Below are 13212 nucleotides of genomic sequence, written 5' to 3' on the forward strand. Positions count from 1 at the left end.
TCTGCTGTCTGCCATTTTCTGTATACCATTTTCTTTGCACATAAAGACTTTTTTTTTTTGTCTCAATCATTACTCTTTCTGGTTTAGTTACATCACATTTTCCAGTATGCTCAGCTAATATTTCTCATGTGCACGTGCAAGTTCCCAAACTATAACAATATAAACAACAAATACAATGGGTTCACCAACATAAGTAAAGTTCCTCTGCAATATTAACAGGAACTAAGATAAAAAATAAAAATAAAACGTATTGCAGAGTTTTATGTTCCATCTCATGACAAACATACTCAATGTATTTAATTTAAGCACTGTGATCTGTAAGCACAATATTTTATATGCACTGTAAATAATGTTGGAATCAAAGATACCAAAAAGTTCCTAATTGCTACAAGTTAAAAATTAATTTTCAGGAGACCTTCAAAAGGCTTACATTACTATTCTTGGCATTCAGTCCAGTTCAAAAGCAACTGGAATATGTTTTATGTTTTGTAAAATGGAGATATTATCTAAAGTTGAGGACCTTAAGACAATGGCAACATTTTAACCACCTATTTAAATAAAGCACATCAGAGCAACCGTAAAGGAAAACCAATTTGTTTGTTTTGAAAATGACTTCTAAATATCTTTTTTACCTCTTCTGTTCGCAAACAATAAATAAGGGGGTTGATCATGGGTGGTAGCAGACTATATATCATAATAATGACTAATCGCAAATCAGTACTAAATTTTATACCGATATTGCCAGACAAATAATTAAATAACCTGGGTAGGAAAAAGAGAGAAATTATGATGAGCTGAGGACTACAGGTGGAAAAAGTCTTCAATCTTCCTTGAGTACCTGAAATTTGCATAACTGCTGCAAAGATGGAGCAGTATGAAAAAATAATGAGAGCAAAGGGCCCCAACAGTATTGCAAAGGCATAGATGAGAGCTGGAACACTATATATTGTTCTGTCTGTGCATGCCAGTGTTGTGATGGAAAAATGATCACAGTAACAGTGTATAATGGTGTTTTCTGTACAATAAGGGAGAGGGTAAGCTCGAATGACCATTGCTAACGGGCCTAAGGAGCCCAGAATCCAAGAGCCAAAAAAAAGAAAGAGCACATTTCTGTGTGTCATGATACTATGATATTGAAGTGGGTAACATATTGCTACATAGCGATCTATAGCAATTATTGCCAGAACAAGTGAACAGACACTACCTAAATAATGTACAAAGAACATCTGAACAAAGCAACCCAAGAATGAAATGGTCCCATCTTGGAACCAATACCTGCTAATTATCTTTGGTAGTGTTGTGGTGCTGAATAATACATCACACACAACAAGATTTATAATGAAATAATATACAGGCTTCTGAAGGCTCTTAGTCATTACAAACAATGTAAAAAATACAGCATTTCCCGTCAAAGTAAATGCATAAACAAAAAACAGAAGTGCTGATACAAGGCCATAGTAATGAGACTGAAGTCCAGGAAAGCCAACTATGACAAAATCCTTTACAAAGCTGATGTTTTCCATTGACACGATGAATATTAGTCCTTAGAGAAATCTTTTTATGTGTCTCCTTTCTGTATGTATAAAATATATAATTTAATATTAGTACAATATATATATATATATATATATATATATATATATATAAGTAGTGTTTTGACTTTATAATGTACTTGCTATAGAATACACTATAACTGTAATAATAGCAATAGCTGGATAGTTTAACAAATTATAATAAAGAATGAAAAGAAACAAACCTGTCTGTTTCACAGGCTACTGAGATTATATAAAAAATATTATTTTAATATTAGTACAATATATATATATATATATATATATATATATATATATATATATATATATATATATATATATATATATAACTACTGTTTTGACTTTATAATGTACTAGCTATAGAATACACTATAACTGTAATAATAGCAATAGCTGGATAGTTTAACAAATTATAATAAAGAATGAAAAGAAACAAACCTGTCTGTTTCACAGGCTACTGAAATGATATAAAAAATATTATTTTAATATTAGTACAATATATATATATATAAACTAGTGTTTTGACTTTATAATGTACTTGCTATAGAATACACTATAACTGTAATAATAGCAATAGCTGGATAGTTTAACAAATTATAATAAAGAATGAAAAGAAACAAACCTGTCTGTTTCACAGGCTACTGTGAAAGTGCATTCTGCTCCTTACACTGAGATATGCTGGTCACAGTTTTTTTTATATATATCTGACATGTACATTGTAAAAAGTCTATGGCTTGAAAAACAGATGACGCAGTTGCTCCAGGGAGAGTGACAAAATTGCCATGTAGTTCTTAACCTTTAGAACGTTACAGTACATTACAGTTCTACCAGAAAGACTTGGAAGGCAAGATGATAACCCCATGACATTTATTAATTAATAGACCAGAAAATGAAAACAAAAATATTGGATGGTAAACTCTGGCGCAGGCCCCGACCATAGTTTACATTCGGAGGGTAGTGGACTTTGCATATCCTGCCTGAAGATGAAGGCATGGGCACAGCCGACCCCGGGGAGGTATGGACAGGGACCAACCTGGTGGTGGTGGGGAGGATGGAGGTGAATGTTTGCGTCATCATCTGCAAACTCAAACATGTATCAGTAACAATCTTTTATATTTCAAGTATTAGATAGTTATTGGATAGACCAGAAGTTAATGAGTGACATAACATTTGAGTCTTCCTGGCAGAACTTTACGCTAGAGCTTTCATTTTTTCTCAATTGCTAAAACACTAAACTCAATTCTCTGAATCAAATGCTCAGTGGCGTAAACATATTTGTCAAATAAACCACTCTTTTGGCAAAACCTTAAACGAGTTCATGTAGTTGTACACCATTTGCAAATTGTCAATTAAAATACTCTGTCATTTATGATTGTACAGTCATACAGTCATAAGAAATATGAAAAAATAAACTGTAAAATTTCTACTTTTTTATGTGACCACACAATCAAAACAAAACATTGTGTTTTTGTAAAATAAAGAAAATAAACAGGGTATGCTTTCTGCCTCTCTGTCTCCCTGAAGCTTTTTTCTGGAGCACGTCTCTAAACTTAAACAAAACTCAGCGAATACTAAGCACACAGGCATGAGCAATATATCTTTATAAACATTCTGTGTGTCTACTTTTAAATTATATTATTCAAAACGAAAACAAATATTCTTTGTTTATGTAATCTGTATGAAAAGAGAGATGTCAGTCGTTCTCATGGCAACTCATTATCTGCTAATGTGAACGACTACGGCTAGCATGCGCTGTTAAAACGCAAATGATCTGAACCGACCCATGCAAACCTGTCAACTCGATAAAACGTATCAAGTTTAATCAGATTCTTGTACTTTACGTCGTCTTGCGTCACTGTGAGGAATAATAATAGCTTGATAGTAATTTAATCCTAGTAAAATGTACGTCAGAAGTGCTGGTTTCAGTTTCACTTCAAGGAGCAAAAAAAGGCAGTTTAGGATTATGAATAGTAAGTTATTTATTCTTAAGTGCTTTGTTCTAATCGCGATATGGAATAGTGTCAGTAAACCGACAAAAAAAAAGACTGTTCAAATATGAATCGCGTGTCTATGTGTGAATAAACGGTTAGTAAAAATCGACTGAAATAGGTTGAAATAAATTGTCTTTGTATAAGCAACGCATTAAACGGCAAATTAACATTTATATGCCTTATATTAATATATCATAAAAACAATATGTTACAGATGAAATATGAATGTTTAGACAATATTTCAACTAGTTTTGGATAGATTATACAATTTTTACTGTAAAATTGAATACTGCACATCAATTAAGCTTTTGTTTGCCAATTTCTGCTCATATGTTAAATATATAGTATGGGATATTTTGTCAAAAATGAAGTAGGTATATTGAATCAACTAAGATGTTATTATAGTGTTTGTTCCAATGTATATTCAAACTAATGCATCTTTAACTTTGAAATACGTATGATAAAATGTATGGTTTTTACAAAGAAAGATTACACTTCAAATATTGTTAAAATTGTAATTGTTGTTGATTTAAATGTGAAAACATTTTAATAAAAAAATAAAAAAATATTTACAAGGTAGATGTAAACAAAATCCTAATAGGTCAATATAAGCCTTCTCATTAAATTATTTATTATTGTGTTTCATTAGTGACAAATTTGGGGAGAGGATAAAAATTCCGAAACTTTCTAAAAATACCATATGAGAATTAACTGCACAATTACTAGAAATGTTTACCTTGGATATTACACAATTTGCATGCATACAACATTTATTTTGTCCTCACATTCTTTCTAGTAGTTCCCTCTCAGAGACATAGCTGACTGAAAGGCTAATTTTGCGGCTCATTATGCGGGTCATTGTCTTCTCAGGTGTGAATCACAGCATTATTCATAGTCATTCATGCCCCCACACATATTGCCTTTTTAACCCCTTAACTGTCACCCCCCCTTTTTTCGCATAGACATAAAAATCACTATCCAAACCTAAATGGTTGTAATTCAAGAATGCTTTGGAATATAGACATATGATTCGTCTTGTTTTTTTCCAGACATTTCCCAGATTATTGTAGAAGTGTAGAAATTATTAAAAATGAAACAGAAAAAAAGTTATATAAGTTTGAGTGTATGAAATTGTGCAATGTAAAAATATAATTATTAATATTTTATATAAAATATATATATTACAAAATATATTTTACTCTAAAACTGCAAGAAAATTAAAGCCAAAAATCTGATCATAAAAAGTGATTTTTTAAATCAATGTATTGTTTTATGTGAATGAGTAGGCAGGATGATTTTTCAGATAGTTTTAAAGCAAAAACTCTAGGCGACAAAATTGTAAAATGTCTTGTGGACACATATTTAGTATGTGTTTTGTGGCCTTATTTCAGAAACTTTAATAGTTTTGTTTTTTCAATAACCATGCATAAACATTATTCTCTCAAAAATACAAACATGTACATACATGTTGCTCACATATTATGGCAGCCCTGTTTGTTTTGAATAGAGTGTAATGACACTTTTGTCATTGAAATGTTTTTTAAGCAACTGAAAAAAGCACAAATGTCAGGGTGTCACAAACTGCTCTGAGACCAGAAAGTTTAGATCCAAATGCAGCTTTAAACGTAATCAAATGAACAGGCAACAGGTCAAAATCCAGGTAGGCAGTCCAAACAAACAAACAAACAAACAAACAAATAAACAAGGTTGGGAACAAGGCAAACGGGTAATCCAGAGGCAGGCTGGGGAGTCCAAGAAACCGAAATACAGGAACCAAAGAAATGCTCAGAGATGCAATGCAACAACATACAAAACTACGCAGTGATTGAATTTGAAAACCAGGCTTATAAGGGGTGAGCTAAACAAGGTAATGACAAACAGGTGAATGTGATCAGTGATGATGAGTCCGGGCAGTGAGTTATGGGAAATGTAGTTGTCAGGGAATAACAACAATCAGAAGTGGAGTGCCCTCTGGTGGCTTTCAAGGGCACTGCAGCTGATGACCATTACACAGGGCATGTCAAAACATCTCAAGGACCCAAAATATGTTAGACCCCTAAGTGTATTATTTAAATATTATTTATTATGTATTAGTTAACCTGTGTGTATTTGAACCCCAGTGTTTATCATGTTCCTTGTCCTTTGTTGGATGTTCCATTGAGGTTCTCAGTTCTGCTCCCTGGTTTTCTCATGTTTACTTTGTTATTGTTATTATTTAAATAAAATTCTCCTGCACATGGATCCTGCCTTCACTCATTTCTGAGAACACTCTGCATTACAGATGTGGATCAGTGTCGGGGGTAATGCATTACAGGGAACATCTAAGTTACTAATGTAACCCCCATTCCCTGAAGGAGGGAACGGAGACGTTACGTTGGACTGACGTCATGGGGCCTTGTCTGGGAGCCCACTCCCCTCCAAGTGGTAACAAAACGAGCCAATGCCAGTGAAATTTGCATGCCGAGTCTACCCGAGTCTACCTGGACATACGGGTATAAATAGGACCGGCATTACTCACTTCATTCATGTTTTGCTGAGGAGCCAAGAATGGATCCCGGCCATTCAGCGGTGGTTCCAGGCTGTCGCAGGGGGGACGTAATGTCTCTGTTCCCTCCTAGTAACCTAGACATTCCCATTCAGTCAGTCATGTTTCGATGTTACATCGGACTGACGTCATGGGGTCCGTATGGAAATCACCATAGCCACTGAACTGTGTTACAAGTGTTGGAGACAAGCTACAGCATGCCCTTTCGGCAACTGCTCTCACAATGTTGTAACCTACCCAGCGGCCCATGTAAGCCTAAAGAGGTAGTCCTCCACACTGAAGGTGATGGAAGGGACAGGGTTTACTCTGGGGCTGGTTGAAACTGGTGTTCCTTCCCCAGGGAAGAGTGCTTCAGAACTCAATTCCCATTGTTATTCAGACATGACCATAACTCTGGGTAAGCGTGCACAATCCCAAAGGAGAGGAACGCTATGGAGATCACACCCTGCCTGAAGGGAGGCACGTGTGGAGGTTACACATATGGATTGACCCGTTGGGCAGTACTATATATGGAAGATCTCTGTGGTAGGTCCTACCTAGCCAGGGAGGAGCTACTACCATTGCAGAGACAGGGCAGAGCAGAACCATACAGTGGAAGACACAGGTTTACCATCAGGGAAACCCTATCATGAACAATTAGGATTAAGATTACCGAGTGGATAATCACATCATATGGGCATCTAGCCCAGTACAAGGGCTGATCGACCGGGCATGCACACGAGTACTGGGCCTGGTGTCGGATGCCTCCGCCGCGTCTGACTACCGAAGGATGCTGGAATAACTCAATTCAGGGTTCGTCAAGTTCGCCAATCCACTGAAGAGCAAGTAGGCGATCGTATACCCCTGTTAGAGGGGAATAGCGCTGCAAGCAACACAACGAGCCAGTCCTCCCACAAATTACCTGTTTGTACCCAACCCGCGAGAAGAGACTGGCTCCACGCAGTGATTATAGAATTTCGCGAAGGTGTTAGGTGTTGCCCAGCATGCAGCTCTGCAGATGTCTGCCAGAGAGGCGCCGTGTACCAGCGCCCGGAAGGAAGCAACACACCAAGTGGAGTGAGCTCTCACCCCAAGGGGGCATGGCTCGCCTTGCGACTGGTACGCCAAGGCGATGGCATCCACTATCCAGTGGGGCGACCTCTGTTTGGAGACAGCCTTTCCCCGTCTGCTGACCTCCAAAGTAGACAAAAAGCTGCTCTGAGATTTTGACGCAAACGGGACACAGCAGCGCGAGGGCTGGGACTGCCTCCTCCGGGGGTAGGGTTTGTATTATCACTACCTTGTCCCGAAAGGGAGTGGTGGGAACTTTGGGCACGTATCCTGAACTCTAGGTGCGATTCGCTGACCGAAAATATCCACAGGTCCCCCCACCCTCTTGAAGGAGGCAAGCGTGGTCAGGAGTGCTGTCTTTAAAGACAGGATTTTGTCAATGTCAATGTCAAGTTTGTCTGTATAGCACTACAAACCACAACACCAGTTGACCAGTGTGCTTCACATCAAATACAAAAGACACAAAAACTGAGAGAATAAAATAGTTAATTTTAGAATTAACTAACTAAGCTCAACAGAATTTTAAGCTCAAATGACTCTAGGGGCTCGAAGGGAGCTCTCTTTAGACCTGAAAACATGACAGAGAGGTCCCAGGAGGCAATGCGGTGTGGCCTGGGAGGATTTAACCTCCTGACTCCTCTCAGGAACCTGATGATCAGGTTGTGCTTTCCCAGTGATCTGCCATCAACAGCATTGTTATGTGCTGGAGGCAACATGCACCTTCAAAGAAGGTGTTGTTCTGGATAGAACAAGAGCTTGGACAAGGAGTTGTGTAGCATGCTCTGATAGAGAGGGCCTGATCTGAGGGCCAATGTTGTATAAGACAAATCTGCAGAAACGGGCAGTTCTAGAAATGTGGTCTGTTAAGTTCAATTGATCATCAATCACAACTTTTCTCGATTGCTCGATTGCTCCTGTTTGCCTTGCTGCTGCTGAGTTGGTTTGCATCTGTAAGCCTCGTCTTTCTGTTTTGAATCATTATTTACTAGCATTTCCTTTTGTTTATACTGCTAAATATAACTTACTCAGCATCATATATTAACCTTACATTGCTAGCTTCAATCTAAATCGTTGCTAGCACAACACGCAAGTAATTCGCTAGCCTGTTAGCGTGCCATCAGTGCGCTCATTTATTTATTTATTTTGCTCGTGCCCTCGCGCCTTTTACCAATCCATCAAACAATTGAGGTAGGTATCAGTCAGTCAAACAAACACGGTGAGTCATGTCATCTTCTCCTCTTATTGTCACTTGCACTTCATGTAACATGTATAGCACAGCCTTATCTGTCAGCACAGGATTTACACATGATAAATGCAGGGAGATAGTCAAGCTGACTGAGAAGATTTCAGAACTAGAGACACACATCCAAACTTTAATTGAGGTTAATTGACTTTAGATATTACTTTGGATGCGATTAGCTTAGAGAACACTGAACATTGTTAGCTTCCGGCTGTAGTAGACCCCGTGCAGCAGGGCAATTGGGTGACGGTGAGACGCTGTAGTCGCGGGAAAAAACACAGCTCTTCCATTCCGATTCATAACAAACAGATTCTCCCCATTCAGTGGAACACCCACTGAGAATCCTGTTGAATGTGCCCTAGTTATTGGCGATTACACGGAACGCGAAAATAGAGACACCAGCCACTATAGTCACATGTTTGCTGGGAGCCAGAGCACCTGACATCAAAGAAAATTTAAAAGTGCTGGCTAATGCTAATCGTAAATTCTCTACGATTATTATTGACGTCGGCACTAATGATGTTCGACTAATCCAGTCGGAATTCACTAAAATTAACGTTAAAGAGGTGTGTGAACTCGCAAGTACGAAGTCAGGTACTGTAATTTGCTCTGGCCCCCTTCCTGTTCGAAGGAGTGATGAAATAGTTAGTAGACTGTCCTCACTCAATGACTGGCTGTCTATGTGGTGTCCGCATAATAATATAGAATTCATAGACAATTGGAAAAGTTTTTAGGGCAGATCTGACCTGTTGAAAAGAGATGGTATTCATCCCTCCTGGGATGGTGCTGCTCTTCTCTCTAGTAATATGGCACATGAGCTCTTGTCTTAGAGCCCAAACATGACAATCTGGGGCTCAGGTCAGGAAGCAGACAAACTGGCTAAACCAACCATCTGCTAGCTGTCTCACGTCACTGAGGTCAGATAAATCCCATCACATAGAGACTCTTTCACCTACATATCATCACATAGAGACTATGTCTGTTCCCCGAATGAGGAAATACAAAAAAGTTCCAAACCCATCTAAGGGTAAAAATTTAATTGATGTTCATTAAATAAAAAAACACATATAATACAAATGAACAAATGATAAAGCTTGGGTTGCTGAATATTCGATCCCTCACTTCAAAAGCCCTTATTGTTAATAATATGATCACAGACTAAAACCTGTGTTTGACAGAAACCACGTTAAAACCAAACAATTACATTACTTTAAATGAGTCCACCCCCCAAGATTACGGTTATAAATATGAACCTTGTATGAAAGGCAAAGGGGGAGGTGTTGCTGTAATTTATAGTCATTTTTTCAGAATTATTAAGAATAGTAATAGTCTAGTTTCAAATATAATTCATTTGAAGTGCAGGTGCTTAACCCCTCTGGGGTCGGCAAACGCGCCGGCGTGTTTTGCTCGATTTTTTTCACATAGTAGCAAAATAGACCTAAAATACTGTGTCATTTTTGGTCATACAGACTGAAGAAATATAAAAAAATAAACTGTTAAATTTCTACTTTTTTATGTGTCCACTTACAATCGAAATAAAATATTGTGCTTTTGTAAAATAAAGAAAATAAACAGGGTGTGCTTTCTGCCTCTTCGTCTCCTTGAACTTTTTTTCTGGAGCACGTCTTTAAACTTAAACAAAACTCAGCGAATACTATTCACCCAGGCAATATATCTTTATAATCGTTTAAGTTTGTACTTTTAAATTATCTAACTCAAAACTAAAATAAATATTCTCTGTTTATGTAATCTATATAAAAAGAGAGAGATATCAGCCGTTCTCATTATTGTTCTCGCAGCTCATTATTCCTTTAATTTGAAACGCCCACGGAGAGCGTGCGCTATTCAAACGCAAATGATCTGAGGCAACACATGCAAACGTGTTAACGCCCACATCAATTCGATAAACACACTAAATTTAATCAGATTAATCATTAGCCTACTATGTCGTCTTGCGAGGCTGTGAGGAATAATCCTGGGACATTTACCTCAGAACAAGTGCTGGTTTATTTTCATTTCGAGGAGCAAGTGATCTAGCCGAGAATTGTGAATAGTACGTTTTTTATTCTTGTGCTTTGTTCTAATCGCGATATGGAAAAGTGTCTGTAAACGCAAAAAGACTGTTTAAATTTGAATCACGTTTCTGTGTGTGAATGAATTAACGGCACAGATGGGCGTGGTTGTTTACTATGTTACAGATGAAATATGAAAGACAACATTTCGGAGTTTTGGATAAATTATAAAGTTTTTATTCTAAAATATCAAATAAGCTTTTGTTAGCCAGTTTCTGCTCATATGTTAAATATATATTATGTTTGGTCAAAAATAAACTCAACTAATATGTTATTATAGTTTTTGTTCCAATGTAAGCTATATCAAACTAATGAATCCTTAACTTTAAAATATGTATAAAATGTATTGGCCTACTTTTAAAAAGAATACTTTATAAGAAATTTATGGAAAAAGCCAATTTTCTTTTCAATATGTTTCCAACTCTAACTTTGAACAAATTCTGGAGAATGGCCCATATAGCCTATTTTAATTTGTTTCCAGATATGACTACTAAAAATTTGCTTTTGACTTTCATTTATATTTGGATTATATACACTGCCGTTCAAACGTTTGGGGTTGGTACGCTTTTTAATTTTTTTAAAATAAGTCACTTATGCTCACCAATGCTGTATTCATTTAATTAAAAATACAAAAAAAACATTAATATTGTGAAATATTACTATTTAAAATAACGGTTTTCGATTTTAATATATTTTAAAATATAATTTATTCCTGTGATCAAAGCTGAATTTTCAGCATCATTACTCCAGTCTTCAGTGTCACATGATCCTTCAGAAATCAGTATAATATTAGGATTTGATGCTCAAGAAACATTTCTCATTATTATCAATGTTGAAATCAGTTATTTACATTTTTATTTCAGGATTCTTTGATGAATAGAAAGTTCAAAAGAACAGCATTTATCTGAAATAGAATCTTTTGTTACATTAAACACTACCGTTCAAAATTTTGGGGTCAGTAAGAATTCTTATTTTATTTTTTGGGGGAAATAAAATAAATCAATACTTTTATTAATATAGGAGGACTTAAATTGATCAAATGTGACATTAAAGACATTTATGATGTTACAAAAGATTCTATTTCAAATTAATGCTGTTGTTTTTAACTTTTTGTTCATCAAAGAATCCTGAAAAAAATGGTACACAACTGTTTTCAACATTGATAATAATGAGAAATGTTTCTTGAGCATCAAATCATCATATTATAGTTGTAGTACCACTCGTGCAGTACACCTTATTTCAAGTCTGACTACGCCACCCCCTGATAATGGGCAGATGGAACCACAAATCTTCCTATTAATGTAGTGTGGCTAATAATATGTTTATCCCCGCAAAGGGACAGTAAAGAAGAGGCAGATATATAAATGTATTCCAAATTTATTATATATTTTAGTGCAAAAAGACATAGAAAAGTTATTAAAACGGATCTTAAAAATACTGGAATAAATGACTGGTGGATTTTCCTCAATCTAGGAAGGTCGGATCAGCCAATGCAAAACCCATGCTCAGGAGGCCCCTGGGGAGACAGAAACGGGAGACAGCAACCCAGCACCAGTCGAAGCATGCACCACAGCAAGCTCTACACACCTAAGATCTTTAGATACCACTACAAAATATCACACCGTGTTGTAGTTATAAGTACACACCAATACAATGTCTCTCCCAGTGTGGTCCCCTGAAGAGAAGGGGCAAAGCATCAGCATGGATCCAGCCTTTTACAAGGATAACCTACACAGAAAACATAGTTAGGGAGGAGAACCAGCAGCATAAATGGCAACCCTTAGTCAAGAAAAAAAAAAATGCTACTATGAATGTGGCACATGAATGACAAAATTAACCACACAACAACAACAAAAAACAGACAACAGAAAACAATAAAGTGCTTATCAATCACATGAAAACAGTGGCTGGCCTGGTCCCTTTTCAAAAGAAACCAAGCATGTTAGTTAGTTACCAACCTCATTAAACACCATAGCATAGTCAATTCAAACATAACACAAAAATACAGGCCTACTTTTCCAGTATGCTCAACTGTCCCACAGCGCATTAACACTTGCAGAGAAAAGGTGAATGTTCCGTTGCTACAGACAGAGAAAGTCATTAAAACTTGTTTCAATGCAAATATAAAACATTCAATGGAAAATGTACATATTGAGGCATTTACCAGTGCAGCCCAGCAGCTCGAGTCACACTGGGGGTGATCGCATAAAGGTTAAACCTCCAGACAGAAGCCTGTGTCCTCTGTGAAGAGTAGACACGCGCTTCTAAAATTACCCTTAAAAAATTTAAATAAATAAATAGTAAAATTCAATAGCAGTGATTAAACGGGTTCCACAATGACCAGTTATACCTACATAAAAAAGGAGCCTAACTCACACAACAGTGTCCAGCATCAACACAGAAAAGGTCTGCCTTGCAGGCAGCAAACCTTTATCGCTTCCTAATCAGTCATGTGACCTTACAACAGATCACATGATCCCGAGTGTTTAGTGAATGTGCTGCAGCTGTGTTGTATGCCTGCCTGAGTAGATCCCCACATGGTGATGTCTGAAGGACATTGTGACACTAAAGACTGGAGTAATGATGCTGAAAATTCAGCTTTGATCACAGGAATAAATTACACTTTACTATATATCACATAGAAAACAGCTGTTTTACATTAAACTAATATTTCACAATATTACTGGGTTTGTTTTGTATTTTTAATCAAATAAATGCAGCCTTGGTGAGCAGAAGAAACTTATTTTAAAAACATTAAAAT

At 36.7% G+C, this 13212-nt stretch overlaps 1 protein-coding gene and 1 long non-coding RNA gene across 2 annotated transcripts; both read right to left on the reverse strand.

Moving 5' to 3' along the window:
* Positions 1–566: 566 nt before the first annotated feature.
* Positions 567–1526, reverse strand: LOC143715611 (olfactory receptor 10G7-like). Its single transcript, XM_077207390.1, has one exon. It carries the CDS (start codon positions 1521–1523, stop codon positions 567–569), a length of 957 nt encoding a protein of 318 aa, XP_077063505.1. The 5' UTR covers positions 1524–1526.
* Positions 1527–11827: 10301 nt separating this feature from the next.
* Positions 11828–12894, reverse strand: LOC143715612 (uncharacterized). The gene is made up of 3 exons (XR_013195835.1): positions 12828–12894; positions 12466–12726; positions 11828–12179 (listed from the first exon to the last, which is right to left on the reverse strand). It is a non-coding gene; the product is annotated as an uncharacterized LOC143715612 (long non-coding RNA).
* Between the last annotated feature and the right edge of the window lie 318 nt (positions 12895–13212).

Source organism: Siphateles boraxobius, unplaced genomic scaffold (genome assembly GCF_051911475.1).
Source record: "Siphateles boraxobius isolate OS27281-9 unplaced genomic scaffold, OSU_SipBor_1 6, whole genome shotgun sequence".
Lineage (NCBI taxonomy): Eukaryota > Metazoa > Chordata > Actinopteri > Cypriniformes > Leuciscidae > Siphateles > Siphateles boraxobius.